Source organism: Mustela lutreola, chromosome 1 (genome assembly GCF_030435805.1).
Source record: "Mustela lutreola isolate mMusLut2 chromosome 1, mMusLut2.pri, whole genome shotgun sequence".
Lineage (NCBI taxonomy): Eukaryota > Metazoa > Chordata > Mammalia > Carnivora > Mustelidae > Mustela > Mustela lutreola.
In genome coordinates this window covers 249,967,395-249,985,942 of record NC_081290.1, presented here as the reverse complement: position 1 = coordinate 249,985,942, position 18,548 = coordinate 249,967,395, and the positions used below count along the sequence as shown (strand labels likewise).

The window sequence follows — 18,548 nt, the reverse complement described above, 5'->3', positions numbered from 1 at the left end:
AACATGTAAGTTACAAGCCTCAACTTCAAAAGACTGCACATTTCTGCTCCAGTTCTGGAAACCCTGATTAGCTACCATATAAATAAGCTTGGACTAGACTGCCAGAAAATAGAGCACATGACACAGAGATGAGCCATCCCTGCAAAGTCCATTCCAGTACAGCCAGTCCCCAGAAAACCAGCAGCTGACCAAAAATACAAGCGAACCCACTCAGAATAGAACAATTCAGCTCAGCCCAGACCAAAGTGCCAAAGAACAGTATTGTCAGCTGTTTCAAACTAGTAAGCTTTGAGTCCCTTGGCTATGCACCGAAAGCTCATTGATGGAGATTTTGTGTCATATACTCTTTAGAACACCTTATTGATTCTAAGATCATTTTTCATTTCTTTTTTTTTTTTTTTAGACTATTTATTTATTTATTTATTTATTTATTTATTTTAAATTATTAATTTTTTTATTTTTTATAAACATATATTTTTTATATACATATATTTTTATCCCCAGGTCTGTGAATCACCAGGTTTACACACTTCACAGCACTCACCAAATCACATACCCTCCCCAATGTCCATAATCCCACCCCCTTCTCCCCAACCCCCTCCCCCCGGCAACCCTCAGTTTGTTTTGTGAGATTAAGAGTCACTTATGGTTTGTCTCCCTCCCAATCCCATCTTGTTTCATTTATTCTTCTACCCACTTAAGCCTCCATGTTGCATCACCACTTCCTCATATCAGGGAGATCATATGATAGTTGTCTTTCTCTGCTTGACTTATTTCGCTAAGCATGATACGCTCTATTTCCATCCATGTTGTTGCAAATGGCAAGATTTCATTTCTTTTGATGGCTGCATAGTATTCCATTGTGTATATATACCACATCTTCTTGATCCATTCATCTGTTGATGGACATCTAGGTTCTTTCCATAGTTTGGCTATTGTGGACATTGCTGCTATAAACATTCGGGTGCATGTGTCCCTTTGGATCACTACATTTGTATCTTTAGGGTAAATACCCAATAGTGCAATTGCTGGGTCATAGGGCAGTTCTATTTTCAACATTTTGAGGAACCTCCATGCTGTTTTCCAGAGTGGCTGCACCAGCTTGCATTCCCACCAACAGTGTAGGAGGGTTCCCCTTTCTCCGCATCCTCGCCAGCATCTGTCATTTCCTGACTTGTTGATTTTAGCCATTCTGACTGGTGTGAGGTGATATCTCATTGTGGTTTTGATTTGTATTTCCCTGATGCCGAGTGATATGGAGCACTTTTTCATGTGTCTGTTCGCCATCTGGATGTCTTCTTTGCAGAAATGTCTGTTCATGTCTTCTGCCCATTTCTTGATTGGATTATTTGTTCTTTGGGTGTTGAGTTTGCTAAGTTCTTTATAGATTCTGGACACTAGTCCTTTATCTGATATGTCGTTTGCAAATATCTTCTCCCATTCTGTCAGTTGTCTTTTGATTTTGTTAACTGTTTCCTTTGCTGTGCAAAAGCTTTTGATCTTGATGAAATCCCAGTAGTTCATTTTTTCCCTTGCTTCCCTTGCCTTTTGCGTTGTTCCTAGGAAGATGTTGCTGCGGCAGAGGTCGAAGAGGTTGCTGCCCGTGTTCTCCTCAAGGATTTTGATGGATTCCTTTCGTACATTGAGGTCCTTCATCCATTTTGAGTCTATTTTTGTGTGTGGTGTAAGGAAATGGTCCAATTTCATTTTTCTGCATGTGGCTGTCCAATTTTCCCAGCACCATTTATTGAAAAGGCTGTCTTTTTTCCATTGGACATTCTTTCCTGCTTTGTCGAAGATTAGTTGACCATAGAGTTGAGGGTCTATTTCTGGGCTCTCTATTCTGTTCCATTGATCTATGTGTCTGTTTTTGTGCCAGTACCATGCTGTCTTGATGATGACAGCTTTGTAATAGAGCTTGAAGTCCGGAATTGTGATGCCACCAACGTTGGCTTTCTTTTTCAATATCCCTTTGGCTATTCGAGGTCTTTTCTGGTTCCATATAAATTTTAGAATTATTTGTTCCATTTCTTTGAAAAAGATGGATGGTACTTTGATAGGAATTGCATTAAATGTGTAGATTGCTTTAGGTAGCATAGACATTTTCACAATATTTATTCTTCCAATCCAGGAGCATGGAACATTTTTCCATTTCTTTGTGTCTTCCTCAATTTCTTTCATGAGTACTTTATAGTTTTCTGAGTATAGATTCTGTGTCTCTTTGGTTAGGTTTATTCCTAGGTATCTTATGGTTTTGGATGCAATTGTAAATGGGATTGACTCCTTAATATCTCTTTCTTCTGTCTTGCTGTTGGTGTAGAGAAATGCAACTGATTTCTGTGCATTGATTTTATATCCTGACACTTTACTGAATTCCTGTATAAGTTCTAGCAGTTTTGGAGTGGAGTCTTTTGGGTTTTCCACATATAGTATCATATCATCTGCGAAGAGTGATAATTTGACTTCTTCTTTGCCGATTTGGATGCCTTTAATTTCCTTTTGTTGTCTGATTGCTGAGGCTAGGACCTCTAGTACGATGTTGAATAGCAGTGGTGATAATGGACATCCCTGCCGTGTTCCTGACCTTAGCGGAAAAGCTTTCAGTTTTTCTCCATTGAGAATGATATTTGCGGTGGGTTTTTCATAGATGGCTTTGATGATATTGAGGTATGTGCCCTCTATCCCTACACTTTGAAGAGTTTTGATCAGGAAGGGATGTTGTACTTTGTCAAATGCTTTTTCAGCATCTATTGAGAGTATCATATGGTTCTTGTTCTTACTTTTATTGATGTGTTGTATCACATTGACTGATTTGCGGATGTTGAACCAACCTTGCAGCCCTGGAATAAATCCCACTTGGTCGTGGTGAATAATCTTTTTAATGTACTGTTGAATCCGATTGGCTAGTATTTTGTTGAGTATTTTCGCATCTGTGTTCATCAAGGATATCGGTCTATAGCTCTCTTTTTTGGTGGGATCCTTGTCTGGTTTTGGGATCAAGGTGATGCTGGCCTCATAAAATGAGTTTGGAAGTTTTCCTTCCATTTCTATTTTTTGGAACAGTTTCAGGAGAATAGGAATTAGTTCTTCTTTAAATGTTTGGTAGAATTCCCCCGGGAAGCCGTCTGGCCCTGGGCTTTTGTTTGTTTGGAGATTTTTAATGACTGTTTCAATCTCCTTACTGGTTATGGGTCTGTTCAGGCTTTCTATTTCTTCATGGTTCAGTTGTGGTAGTTTATATGTTTCTAGGAATGCATCCATTTCTTCCAGATTGTCAAATTTATTGCCGTAGAGTTGCTCATAGTATGTTCTTATAATAGTTTGTATTTCCTTGGTGTTAGTTGTGATCTCTCCTCTTTCATTCATGATTTTATTTATTTGGGTCCTTTCTCTTTTCTTTTTGATAAGTCGGGCCAGGGGTTTATCAATTTTATTAATTCTTTCAAAGAACCAGCTCCTAGTTTCGTTGATTTGTTCTATTGTTTTTTTGGTTTCTATTTCATTGATTTCTGCTCTGATCTTTATGATTTCTCTTCTCCTGCTGGGCTTAGGCTTTCTTTGTTGTTCTTTCTCCAGCTCCTGTAGGTGTAGGGTTAGGTTGTATACTTGAGGCCTTTCCTGTTTCTTGAGAAAGGCTTGTACCGCTATATATTTTCCTCTCAGGACTGCCTTTGTTGTGTCCCACAGATTTTGAACCATTGTATTTTCATTATCATTTGTTTCCATGATTTTTTTCAATTCTTCTTTAATTTCCCGGTTGACCCATTCATTCTTTAGAAGGATACTGTTTAGTCTCCATGTATTTGGGTTCTTTCCAAACTTCCTTTTGTGGTTGAGTTCTAGCTTTAGAGCATTGTGGTCTGAAAATATGCAGGGAATGATCCCAATCTTTTGATACCGGTTGAGTCCTGATTTAGGACCGAGGATGTGATCTATTCTGGAGAATGTTCCATGTGCACTAGAGAAGAATGTGTATTCTGTTGCTTTGGGATGAAATATTCTGAATATATCTGTGATGTCCATCTGGTCCAGTGTGTCATTTAAGGCCTTTATTTCCTTGCTGATCTTTTGCTTGGATGATCTGTCCATTTCAGTGAGGGGAATATTAAAGTCCCCTACTATTATTGTATTGTTGTTTATGTGTTTCTTTGATTTTGTTATTAATTGGTTTATATAGTTGGCTGCTCCCACGTTGGGGGCATAGATATTTAAAATTGTTAAATCTTCTTGTTGGACAGACCCTTTGAGTATGATATAGTGTCCTTCCTCATCTCTTATTACAGTCTTTGGCTTAAAATCTAATTGATCTGATATAAGGATTGCCACTCCTGCTTTCTTCTGATGTCCATTAGCATGGTAAATTCTTTTCCACCCCCTCACTTTAAATCTGGAGGTGTCTTCGGGCTTAAAATGTGTTTCTTGGAGGCAACATATAGATGGGTTTTGTTTTTTTATCCATTCTGATACCCTGTGTCTTTTGACAGGGGCATTTAGCCCATTCACATTCAGGGTAACTATTGAGAGATATGAATTTAGTGCCATTGTATTGCCTGTAAGGTGACTGTTACTGTATATGGTCTCTGTTCCTTTCTGATCTACCACTTGTAGGCTCTCTCTTTGCTTAGAGGACCCCTTTCAATATTTCCTGTAGAGCTGGTTTGGTATTTGCAAATTCTTTCAGTTGTTGTTTGTCCTGGAAGCTTTTAATCTCTCCTTCTATTTTCAATGATAGCCTAGCTGGATATAGTATTCTTGGCTGCATGTTTTTCTCGTTTAGTGCTCTGAAAATATCATGCCAGCTCTTTCTGGCCTGCCAGGTCTCTGTGGATAAGTCAGCTGCCAATCTAATATTTTTACCATTGTATGTTACAGACTTCTTTTCCCGGGCTGCTTTCAGGATTTTCTCTTTGTCATTGAGACTTGTAAATTTTACTATTATGTGACGGGGTGTGGGCCTATTCTTATTTATTTTGAGGGGCATTCTCTGAACCTCCTGAATTTTGATGCTTGTTCCCTTTGCCATATTGGGGAAATTCTCCCCAATAATTCTCTCCAGTATACCTTCTGCTCCCCTCTCACTTTCTTCTTCTTCTGGAATCCCAATTATTCTAATGTTGTTTCGTCTTATGGTGTCACTTATTTCTCGAATTCTCCCCTCATGGTCCAGTAGCTGTTTGTCCCTCTTTTGATCAGCTTCTTTATTCTCTGTCATTTGGTCTTCTATATCACTAATTCTTTCTTCTGCCTCATTTATCCTAGCAGTGAGAGCCTCCATTTTTGATTGCACCTCATTAATAGCTTTTTTGATTTCAACTTGGTTAGATTTTAGTTCTTTTATTTCTCCAGAAAGGGCTTTTATATCTCTCGAGAGGGTTTCTCTAATATCTTCCATGCCTTTTTCGAGCCCGGCTAGAACCTTGAGAATTGTCATTCTGAACTCTAGATCTGACATATTACCGATGTCTGTATTGATTAGGTCCCTAGCCTTCGGTACTGCCTCTTGTTCTTTTTTTTGTGGTGAATTTTTACGTCTTGTCATTTTGTCCAGATAAGAGTAAATGAAGGGGCAAGTAAAATACTAAAAGGGTGGCAACAACCCCAGGAAAATATGCTTTAGCCAAATTAGAAGAGATCCAAAATCGTGAGTGGGGAGAAAGGGGATAAAAAGAGGTTCAAAAAGGAAGAAAGAAAAAAGAAAAAAAAAAAAAAGAAAAGAATTTTTTTTAAAAAAGAAAACACCTAAGAAAAATGTAAAAAAAAATATATATATATTAGATAAACTAGTAAAAAATCGTTAAAAAAGAAAAAGGTAACAGTTAAAAAAAAAAAAAATTTTACCCGAAGGCGAGAAAAAAAAAAAAAAAAAATGAAAAAGAAAAAATTAAATTAACTGCAAGACTAAAAAAAATCACAGGAAAAAAGCCATGAGTTCCGTGCTTGGCTTTCTCCTCCTCTGGAATTCTGCTGCTCTCCTTGGTATTGAAACCGCACTCCTTGGTAGGTGAACTTGGTCTCGGCTGGATTTCTTGTTGATCTTCTGGGGGAGGGGCCTGTTGTAGTGATTCTCAAGTGTCTTTGCCCCAGGCGGAATTACACCGCCCTTACCCGGGGCCGGGGTGAGTAATCCGCTCGGGTTTGCTTTCAGGAGCTTTTGTTCCCTGAGCGCTTTCCGTAGAGTTCCAGAGGACGGGAATACAAATGGCGGCCTCCTGGTCTCCGGCCCGGAGGAGCCGAGAGCCCAGGGCCCCACTCCTCAGTGCGCCCTCAGAGAACAGCGCCCAGTTACTCCCGTCTGCCTGACCTCCGGCCGCGCTCCGAGCTCACCGAGCCTGCGACCGGTTCAAGGTAACACGGAGCTGCGAGCTTACTGTCGGCTCTGTCTCTGTAGCCGGCTTTCCCGTTCCAATACCCGCAAGCTCTGCGACACTCAGACACCCCCGATCCTTCTGTGACCCTGCGGGACCTGAGGCCACGCTGACCCCGCGTGGGCTTCGCCCCGGTTTAGCCTCTGGAGCGATGTCCCTCCGCGGAACAGACTTTTAAAAGTCCTGATTTTGTGCACGGTTGCTCCGCCGCTTGCCGGGAGCCGGCCCCTCCCCCCGGGGTCTATCTTCCCGTCGCTTTGGATTCACTTCTCCGCCGGTCCTACCTTTCAGAAAGTGGTTGTTTTTCTGTTTCCAGAATTGCTGTTCTTCTTCTCTTCGATCTGCCGATGGATTTTCAGGTGTTTGCAATCTTTAGATAAGCTATCTAGCTGATCTCCGGCTAGCTGAAGCAGTCTCAGCTTGCTACTTCTCCGCCACTTTGACTCCTCCCCCTCATTTTTCATTTCTGAAGTCCATTTTGATAATCCATGTTTTTAGAAATCGCCTGTTTTTCTCTAATTTTCCATTACAAAAAAAAAAAAAAAAAAAAAACTAGTCCTTTAAGTGTTCACAGTATTTTTTAATGTTTTCTCCTTTTTCTTCCTCAAACTTTGATTTGTCTTTTCAAATGACCAAATTGTGTTTTTCTTCATCTTGTCTATTATATCTACTACTCATTATTCTCATTTCTGTTCTTATATGTTAATTTTCTCATGATCTGCTGACATCTTAAGTTGGATATTTCACTCAATTAATTTCTCCCTTTTCTGCCTTTGTAGGATATAACTACTTCAAATAGCTTCCGTTCGAGGGCATCCCTTTTTACTCTCTCTTAGGTGTTTTGAGAAAGGAAAAAAGTTGCAAATTTTAACATAGTCAATATATCAACCTTTTTCTTAGTTATTACTTTTACATCTCATTTAAGAAATACTTTTCCTATATCAAGGTCATAAAGTTATTTTCCTATGCTATCTTTTTCGGCTTTACTAGTATACCTTTCAGATTTATATCTATAATCCCCTGGAATTGATTTGGCATGTACTGTGCAATAGAGGTCAAGATTAGCTATTTCCCCAGCGGGATATTCAGTTGACCTAGTACCCCGTAAAGACCATCCTTTCCAGAATATTTTGTAATGCTGTAATGTATATTTTCAGGTTATATATTAGGTGTGTGCATCATTTAAATAGTAATATTTTTAAAGACTTACATTAAAAAAAGATGGTAATATTATGTGGTAAATGTGGGGGCCTTGAAGTGTGATAATGCCAGAGCATTCTACAGCTTCCTTTTGTTTACTCCAGCCGGTTACATTTTTTTTTTTTTAACCACTTCACTATCGACCTTTAGGAATCCTTTCTCATCTTCACAGTTTTTACTGGAAGTCCTATAGAAGATTCCTTTATTCCTGTACCTCCTCAATTCCTTCTACCTTTTATTTGCCCTTTTCCTTCCCTACTTGCTGAGATTTGGCTTTACATTCAAGAACCTTTTTACTGTCTGTCCAGCTTCAGTCTAGTGATAAGCACCTTGCTAGAGGGAATGCCCACGTGGACAGGTGTGCCCTCCACCTCTTCTCGCTGCACTCATTCAGTGTAGATGGCGTATTTCCTCCTGTAGACGTGGATGACTTTGCCGGTCGGCTGACCTTTGAAGTGTCCTCACACAATCTGTCCTTCATCCTCCTTTCAGATGGGCACAGATTGCACATCGTACTTTTGTCTCAACTTTTTAGGAGGGAAGACCTAACCTTCCTGCAAATGTGGGAAGGTGCACTGAAATGCCTTTCACGGTTATCACTGAAGTCAGAAGTCATAAAGGGAATGAACTTCATGTTTGCCACAGAGTTTCAGCAGTGGCCCCAAAAGCAAAGACAGCATCTTTAATTGTCTCAATATAAACAATATACATCAGGACTTGAGTTGTATAAATCCAATACAGTACTCGTACTTTTAAGCACTAAGTGTAAATCACTTGATAGTAAATATTGTGAAATGGAATTGTATCTAACTTCGTTCTCTTCTTGCCTTATTTTAGGTTGATAGAACTTTTTAAAAAAATCTCAAATACTTAAACCTGGAAGTAATATTTCTATTATTTTGATGTTACTTTAGATTTTTAACATGTGAATTAGTCTACAGTTAGCCAATTTCTCTATTCATTTTTGGAATACAAGGCCTCAGAGTACTTGAAATCAGATAATCCCATCATCATTTTGTTTAATATTAATAATTTTTTCCAAAATTGGTCATTATTTAATCAAGCAATGATTAAGGTTTATGTATACCCTCCATTTGTTCACCAATTCCCCTTGTATTTTTTACGTCTTCCTTCTGTGAAGTTTCTTTAATGAGGATCTATTAGTCATAAATTTGAGAGTTTGTCTATAAATTCTCATTTCATGTTCATTCTCAAATTATAATTAGGCTGGGTATATGCTACTACATTTGGGAGTTATTTTCCCTGAAAACTATGAAAACATTTTTTTATTATTATCGTTTGGCTTCTGCTTTTACTAATTAAAAGCCAGCTGTTCAATCTATGTTATTCTTTTGTGGAAAATTTACCTTTTAAGGGTTACTGTTAACATCTTCTCTGGGTCTTTGGGATACTATTCCAGGATTATCTCTAAGTGTACCTATTTATCTTACTTGAGTAATAGAGTAAAATGGTCCAAAATCCTTCCCCTCCTTGTAGACATATCCTTGCAATGTGAAACAGCAGAAATGTCCTTTAAGAGACGGAGTCTCTTTCTCCCTTGACCATGAGTTTGGTTTTTGGTTATGACTTGCTTTGGACAGTAACATATTAGCAAACCTGGTAAGGAATGCTGAACCTTGAAAAGCACTAATATGCTAGAGCTTGCTCTCTTCTTACACTTGGAATCTTATGACTGCCATGTGAATAAGCTTCTAGGTCACTAGAGAATGAGAGACCATATGGAGGAGAACTAAGTTACACTAGTCAACAGCCAGCCTATTACCAGGGATGTGAAGAGGCCACCTTAAATCATCCTGCCTCCTGCTGATCTGCTAAATGACCACCAACCACACCAGAGCCCAGCAGTCAACAGCAGAGCCAGGCCAGACCAGAAAAGTCATCTAATCAACATGAAGAATTGTGACCTAAATAAAAAACTCAGAAGCTTAAAAAATAGTTAAGTTTTTTGAGAAACAGCAAGAGCTAATACACACTTTGACTATATTATTACAAAAGTGAGAATTGGTATCTTTTATCAATTTTAGAAAATTCTTAGCCATCATACTTCTAATAGTACCTCTACTCTCTTCTATAACCTTCTGGAGTTTTCAAGTATATATGTATGAACATACACACCCTAAAAACATCTAGAATACCTTTTTTGTATTTGTGCTACTTCTCTACAAGCTCTTTCCTATCTCCCTCTCTGTCTTCATACTATAATTAGGGTGATTATTTTGATAATATTTTCTGTTCTACAAGTGCTCTCCCCACCTGTATCTAATCTATTGTTTAGCAGGTTCACTGAGGTTTTTTTCTTCCATGTCAATTATTGTTTTTCTTATTTCTGGAAGTTCTTTTTGGTTTTCCCTCATCATTTATATTCTCTAGTCCTCTCACATTTGTTACTTCATTTCTTTAAACATTTTAAAACATCAGACTTTTCAAAATCCTTTATCTTGGAATTCCAATTTCTGCAGCCCTTCATTATTGCTAATTCATTATTGCTCCTTCAAACTCCCACTCATAATGGATTAAAAATCCTACTTGTATGAACTTAATCTATGGAAATCCTGTTAGGTTTGCATAGAAGAAAACTTTCCCCGGAGGTTATTTTCTTCCTCCAGAATCCCAAGGTTCCCAACCAAGGTTCACTTTAAGATAGCTTCTTGAGCTTCATGGCCAAAATAAACCCAAATTTCAAAGCTACATGATCTCAGGACTATGGTTTCAAATTCTTCCCAGAAAATTATTTTTTCCTCTATGAAGCTGAGGTGGAGAATGACTAGCTACTGGATTGCCTCCCATGGCTAAGTAGTAGACTCTTCAGCCTATCATTTTGCTGGAGTTGTAATCTTCTAGGATGTAGCTTTGTTTTTAGAAGTTTCTAGCCCATCTTCCAATGTTACATGAGCTCTAAGATACTGTTTCCATCCCACACAGACTATTGAAATTTAAGGTTCTAACTGGGATTTCCAAGCATTGTTGTGATATTGCAAAATAGTACAGCCAACCCAGAAAATACTCTGGAATTTTATAATAAAGTTAGACGTACACTTCACATACAGTCCAGCAATCCCACTTGTACATACCCAAAAGAAAACTTGTGTTCAGACAAAAACCTGTACACAAGTATTTTTAGTGGCTGCCCAAATCTCAAAGCAACCTAAAAGTCCATGAATCGAGGGATGGATAAACAAACTGTAGTACCTCCATACTACAGAATTAGAGTACATCAAAAGAATGAATTGCGCATGGGTGCATCTCAACATACATATACACATGATACAGAACATTCTGGGAAAGGCAAAACTATAGGGCCAAACAACAGATCAGTAGTTCATTGCATACAGAGGATGAGATGAATCAAAAGCATCACAACAGGGGAATTTTTGGAAGTTATGAAATGGTCCTTTATCTTCAGTATGATGGTGTTTACATGACTATCAGTTTTCCAAAACTCAAAATTGTACATTTAGAGGAATGAATTTTGTTCTATGTAAGTTATGCATTGATGTTTAAAGGAAAAGAAAAGACCAGAACCAAATGGCTTCATCAGTGAATTCTACTCAACGTTTAAGTAAGATTTAACAACTACCCTTCTCAAACTCTTCCCCCCAAATGAGGAAGTCTTCCCAAAATCCCCACGTAATTTAAGGAGATAATCATTACCCTGATACCAAAATCAGGTAATACTACAAGAAAACAACAGGCCAATAACCCTAATGAATATAAATGTAAAAATTAAAATGTTAGCAAGCTGAATTCAAGGATGCATTGGATCATACATTATGATCAAGCAAGATTTTTCCCTGGAATACAAAAATGGTTCAATGTATGGTTCAATGGATAAATGTGACACAACCCAAAAGAATGGAAGGTAGAAACCATACAATCATCTCACAGGTGCAAAAGAAGCATTTGACAAAATGCAATTTCCTTTATAATAAAAAGACTCAAAAAATTGGGCAAAGGAACATACTTCAACATGATAAAATCCATGTGTCACAAGCCTACAGCTAACATTATACTCAATAGTGGAAGGTTAAAAGCTTTTCCTCTAAGATGAAAAGGCAAAGGGGCCCACTCTCACCACTCCTATTCAACACAGTAATAGAAGTCCTCATCAGAGCAATCAGACAAGGAACAAAAGGCATCCACATCAGAAATGATTAAGTAAATTGTCTTTGTTTGCAGGTTATAAGACTTCACATATAGAAAATCCTAACCAGGGGTGCCTGACTGGCTCAGTGGGTTAAAGCCTCTGCCTTCGGCTCAGGTCATGATCCCAGGGTCCTGGGATAAAGCCCCATATCGGCTCTCTGCTCAGTGGGAAGCCTGCTTCCCTTCCTCTCTCTCTGCCTGCCTCTCTGCCTACTTGTGATCTCTGTCAAATAAATAAATAAAATCTTAAAAAAAAAGAAAGAAAGAAAGAAAGAAAATCCTAACCATTCCACCAAAAAAACTTTTAAAAATAAAGTCAGTAAAGCAGGATACTAAGTCAACATATAAAAGTCAGTTGCATTTCTATTAACAGTGAAATATCAGGGAAAAACATCCCATTTATAATAACATGAAAAACAGTAAAATACTTAGGGATTTGACTAAGGATGAGAAAAATCTGTACAATGAAAACCAAAAAGCTTTGATAAAAATTAATGTAGACACAAACAAATGTAAACATATACCATATTCATGGATTAGAAGAATATTGTTAAAATGTGCACACTACCAAAAGCCATTTGTAGATTCAGTGCAATCCCTATCAAACTTTAAATGGCATTTTTCAAACAAATTAAGAAGAAAAACACTAAAATCCATATGGAGCCAGGAAAATTCCTAATAGCCAAAGTAATGCTAAGAGAAGAACAAACCTGAAAGCATCACATTTCCAGATTTCAAACTATGTTAGAACTTTTAATGATGCAGAGGTTAGAACACCAAACTTCATGCAGTCAAAAATGCACATGTAAGTTCAAATACCCCAAAACTTAACTACTAATAACCTACTCTTGACCGTAATTCCTAAGCAGTAGCATAAACAGTCAATTAATACATATTTTGTAAGCTATATGTATTATATACTGTATCCTTACACTAAAGCTAGAGAGAAAATGTTAAGAAAATCCAAAGAGAAAATATTTACAGTACTGTACTACACTTACCAAAAAAAATTCATACATAAGTGGGCCCATGCCATTCAAACCCCTTTAGTTCAAGAGCCAACTGTATACTACAAAACTACAATAATCAAAGCAGTCTGGTGGGGCAGAGGAGGCAGGGGGAAACAGACACAGATACCAAAAGAACAAGATTGAGAGCCCAAAAATGAACTCCTGCACATGCAACTACTATCTGACAAAGGAATCAAGAATATTCAATAAGGATCGTCTCTTCAACAAATGTTGGGAAAACTAGATAACCACACTAAGAAGTTGGATTCCTGTATCATCACTCATAAAAATTTGAAATGGATTAAGGACTTAAACAGCAAACCTGAAACCATAAAACTTCTAGAAGAAAATGGGGGGAAAAGCTTCTTGGCATTGGTTTTGGCAATCATTTTTCAGATAGGACCCCAAAAGCATAAGCAATAAAATTAAAATTATTTAGTAAATCCACAAATTAAAAAGCTTCTACACAGCAAAAAAAATAATTGACCAAATGAAAAATCACCCCATGGAAAGGGAATAACCACTTGCAAATCAGCAATCTGGTAAGAGGTTAATAACCAAAATATATTTTTAAATTCCCACAACTCAAGAGCAAAAAAGTGGATTAAAAAATGGGCAGAGGAACTCAACAGTCATTTTTCCACAGACATGCAAATGGCCTGTAGATACATGAAAGGCAGTCAACATCCGGTAAATGGAGATCAAAACAACAACGAAAGATCACCTCACATCTGGAAAAATGGCTGTCATCAAAAAGACAGAAAAATAACAAGTGTGGAGAACAAGGAACCCTTGGTACACTCTTTGTGGGAATGTAAATTGGGACAACCACTGTGGAAGCTCCTCCAAAAGTTAAAAGAATGGAACTACCACACGATCCAGCAATCCTCCATCAGGGGGGATTAAGCTGAGTATATACCTAAGAGAAATTAAATCACTAACACAAAGAGAGATTTTCACCCCCATATTTATTGCCACATTATTCACCAAAGACAAGGACAAAGATGAATGGCTAAAAAAGTTATGGTATATATACAACAGAATAGTATTCAGCCATGGGGAAAGAAATCCTGCCATTTCCAACATGAATCAACTCTGAGGGCATTGCGCCAAGGGAAATAAGACAGAGAAAGATAAATAGTGTATGATATCACTTACATGTAGAATATAAAAACCCTGAACTCACAGAGACAGTGGAATGCTGGTTGCAAGAGGTTAAGGGAAATAGGGAGATGCTGGTCAAAGTAAACAAGTAAATTCTGGGGATCTAATGGACATCATGGTGACTGCTGTGAAAATACGTGTACTTGAAATTTGCCAAGGGTGGAGATCTTATGGTGACAAAAATGTCGGTGATAATTATGTGAGGTGAGAGAGGTGTTAGTTAAAACTGACAGTCATTATGCAACATTTAAGAATATCAAATCATATATGTTACATATCTTAAAATTACATAGGTACGTCAACAATATTTCACTCAAATTGGAATAACAGAAAAAAAAAACATAGGTTTCCAACTTCTTGGAAATGTCAGATATCCCTCTAGTTTTCACTTTCCTCCATGTATTTGCCCTCTAAGAATTTCCTTTCTTGTAAGTGCAATGATGGGTCTTCAAAGATTTTTGTTTTGTTTAATCCAGCATTAATAGGCATTTTGAAGTAGGAGACTTTTTTAAAACATCTACTCTACCACAGTGCCAGAAGCGAAAGTCTCCCATTCTATTGAAGATGACTTTCTTAAAATTTCATGATGTTTTTAACTTCATTTTATCACTGTATGCAGTTTCAAGAAGTACAACAGAGCAGTTATTGTATTATTTTCATGATAGATAAGAACACCAAAGTTCACAGAACTTGAGATTTGTTACCCAAGATTCTAAGAATGGAAACCAATCTGAAGGTTATCTTAAGCTCTCAAAATTAGGTAAGTAAAAAACACATAGAGGATCATTTACATTATGGATAATCCATACTTGGCAGTAGAGTGAACTTTGTGACCTTGAACAAGTCACTTAACTATGTCTAGTTTCAAAGCATCTACTACATAAAATTGTTGTGACAATTATTCATGTCAAGCACATAGAAAAGCCCATGGCAGAAGTAGAAAGAAGTGCTTACTTTGAATAAACCATGCTTTTGGTTGCGTTGACCAAGCCATAAGTTGCTTCCTAGGGGAAGGTTGGTTTCAGGAGGGTCTATCACACGTTCATAAATTCTGCAGGGACAAAGAATGCAGTTATTAATAAACTGTTCAAAACAGAACCAAAAGTTATGCATGTTGTTTGAAGTCCTCATGGCATTAGCTGATGGTATATTACAAAGCTGTGATCACCAAGACAGCATGGTACTGGCATAAAAACAGACACATAGAGAGAGAGCGCCGAATCCTAACCACTAGACTCGGCTCAGGTCAAGGTCCTAGGGTCCTGGGATCTAGCCCCGTGTCAGACTCTCTGCTCAGCGGGGAGCCTGCTTCCCCCTCTCTCTGCCTGCCTCCCTGCCTACTTGTGATCTCTGTTTGTCAAATAAATAAATAAAATCTCTTAAAAAGAAGAAAAAAAACAGACACATAGATTAATTGAACAGAGCAGAGGGCTCAGATATGAACCCTCAACTCTGTGCTCAACTAATCTTTAACAAAGCAGGAAAAAATAGCCAGTGGAAAAAAAGACAGACTCTTCAATAAATAGGGCTGGGAAAATTAGACAGCTATATACCGAAGAATGAAACTGGACAAATTCTCGTACACCATACAAAAAAAAAAAAACAAAAAACAAAAAACAAAAATCTCTAAATGGATGAAAGACCTCATCATGAGACATGAATCCATCAAAATCCTAGAGGAGAACATAAACAGTAACCTCTTCAACACTGGCCACAGCAACTTCTTTCAAGACATGTCTCCAAAGGCAAGGGAGTCAAAAGTGAAAATGAACTTTTGGGACTTCATCAAGATAAAAAGCTTCTGCACAGCAAACAAAACAGTAAACAAAACAAAGAAGCAACCTGCTGAATGGGAGAAGAGATTTGCAAATGACACTATAGATAAAGAGCGAGTAACCAAGTTCTATCAAACTCAACATGCAGAAAACAAGTAAGTCAAAAAATGGGCTGAAGACATCAACTGACACTTCTCTGAAGACATACGAATGGCTAACAGACACTTGCAAAAAAATGCTCAACATCATTAGCCATTAGAGATATTCAAATCAAAACCACAATGAGATACTACCTTATACTACTTAGAATGGCCAAAATTAACAAGGCAAGAAACAACAAATGCTGTAGAGGATGTAGAAAAAGGGGAATCCTCTTACACAGTTGCTGGGAATGCAAGTTGGTACCATCACTTTGGAAAACTGTATGGTGGTTCTTCAAGAAGTCAATAGAGCTACCCTATGATCCAGAAATTATACTACTGGGCATTTACCCCAAAGATACAGATGTAGTGAAAAGAAGGGGCACATCACCCTAATGTTCATAGCAGCAATGTCCACAATAGCCAAATTGTGGAGCCAAGATGCTCTTCAACAGATGAATGGATAAAGAAGATGGGGTCCATATATACAATGGAATATACTCAGCCATCCAAAAGGATGAATACCCACCATTTGCATCAACATGGATGGAACTGGAGGGTATTATGCTGAGTGAAATAAGTCAAGCAGAGAAAGACAATTATCATATGGTTTCACTTATATGTGGAACATAAGAAATAGTATGAAGGACATTAGGAGCTGGGAGGGAAAAATGAAGGGGGGAGGAATCAGAGGGGGAGACGAACCATGAAAGACTAGGGACTAAGGGAAATAAACTGAGGGTTTCAGAGGGGAGGGGGTAGGGAGCTGGGTTAGCCCAGTGATGGGTATTAAGGAGCGCACGGATTGCATGGAGCACTGGGTATTATAGGCAAACAATGAATCATGGAACACTACATCAGAAACGAGTGATGTACTCTATGCAGACTAACATAATACAAAAAAAGAAGAAGGAGGAGGAGGAGAAGGAGAAGAAGAAGAATTCTGGGTGGGGAATTTCAGGGAATTTCAATTATTCTGGATGGCCTGTCTGTTCCCTGCACTCTTCTGTTCTTGGAGAAGCTACAGGAGAAGTCAACTCCAGGTACTTCAAAAGGGGACCTGCCTGCCACCTGCCAGAGTGACCTGTTTCTCCAGTGGCTCCCAGAAGTCAAGAACTGAGAGACTGCCCATTGTGCCACAGCCAGTGAGCAAGTACGAGCTGTTGCAGCTGGGAGCGGTCACGTGACTGAGCCACCTGTCTGTCACTCTTATTGCCCACTGGAAAAGTGCTCTTTCCCAACATAAATGCAAGGTACTCAATGGAGAAAGCTCTGCATATATTCGGTCTGTCTGTACTAATTATCTTTTCATTATAAATGGATGCTCAAAACATAACCAAGGCAATGTAAGTCTCCCTTAAAAAGACACGCTGTTTTCTCCACAGGAATGCAACATCTTTCACAGGTTAGAATGAATGATTTTAGATAAAACAATCTATCAAAATTGCTCTAACCCAAGAAGTTGCTCTACACTTTCTTTTAAAGGTTTTTTTTCTAATATTTGCAAAAAACGAACAAAAAAACTAGAAATGAGCCAAATTTACAACAAAAGTGAAATGTGTAAGTTATAGATCAGCTTGATGTAATCTACTACAGTCATTAACAGTGACAAATATGCAGGTTATGAAATATGGGAAAGTACAGACAAAATAATTTTCACTGGAGGAAAGTAGAATGTAAAATTATTTACGAGCTATGGAGACAAGGATGCAGAAATTATGTTCCAGGGTGGTGAATTTCATAGGACACAGGAAAGAAATGGAAATCGGTGTATTTAGGTTAAGAGGCAGAAGCATAATTTTCTGTGAGGTTGTTTTACTAATACATTGAAGATACTGTCAAACTATTTATCTGAACCTTTCATTTTAAAACATTTTGCATCTGTCAGAATGAGAAGAGCTTTCGATTTCAATGTTCTGTTTTGTTTTGTTTTTTGGTTTTCAGTATGCCACAAGGTGAGCTCCAGTGAGCAGAGTGGGCTGTTAATCAATGTTTATAAAGTACAGGAACGATTTTTTTTTAAAAATCAACTTTCTATCATGCCTTATCTTCCCAAGTATAAATGCTCCTTCGGCCATAAAAATAGTGGGCATCAGATGTTTGCTTTCTCATTTATTAGCTTAAAGCAGGGCAGTGACCCAGCACCTGTGTCAAAGGGGTGTACTGATTTCAGGGGTCACACAGTCCCCATAAGGATCCCCTCCTGATGCCAAGAACATCTGCTGGCTGCTGCCTCTCCCCACCCCCCACACCCCCCACCCCCAGTCCTGCCAATTTACTCCAAGTGGTGGACCTCACTGGAGAATTCCACGTAGCAGGCAATATCAACAAACCAGATTCAGACAGAGCAAAATGAAGAGAACTTAGAAACAGTGTCAAAAAAATAAATAAATAAAATAAACCAGACTGCAGGTTGTTGGTTGGGGGGGAGGGCTGGCACGGGGATGGAGTAACTGGGGGATGGGCATTAAGGAGGGCGCCTGATGGAATGAACATCTGCAACTGATGAATCAGTACATTCTGCTCCTGAAACTGATGATACCCTGTATCTTAACTAAATTGATTTTAGAAATTTTCTTAAAAGGAAAGCAGAAAAACCAAATTTGAGAGACAGTCCACAAAATAACTGCCTGTGCTCTTTCAATTTTCCAGGTAAGAAAAGGAAAGACTGAGGAACATCTGCTGATTAAAAGAAACCAAAGGGATGGGACGCCTGGGTGGCTCAGTCGG

The 18,548-nt window shown here is 38.2% G+C and overlaps 1 protein-coding gene and 1 pseudogene across 2 annotated transcripts in view; both read right to left on the bottom strand.

Annotated features, from left to right (window-relative positions):
• The window catches only part of NELL1 (neural EGFL like 1), an 847,777-nt gene that overhangs the window by 670,376 nt on the left and 158,853 nt on the right, over positions 1-18,548 (bottom strand). For both annotated transcript variants that reach the window (XM_059138327.1, XM_059138338.1), the window contains exon 5: positions 14,858-14,954. In XM_059138327.1, coding sequence (XP_058994310.1) covers positions 14,858-14,954 — 97 coding nt within the window. The remainder of the gene's footprint in view (positions 1-14,857; positions 14,955-18,548) is intronic.
• On the bottom strand, positions 7,768-8,199 carry LOC131810430 (large ribosomal subunit protein uL24-like; annotated as a pseudogene).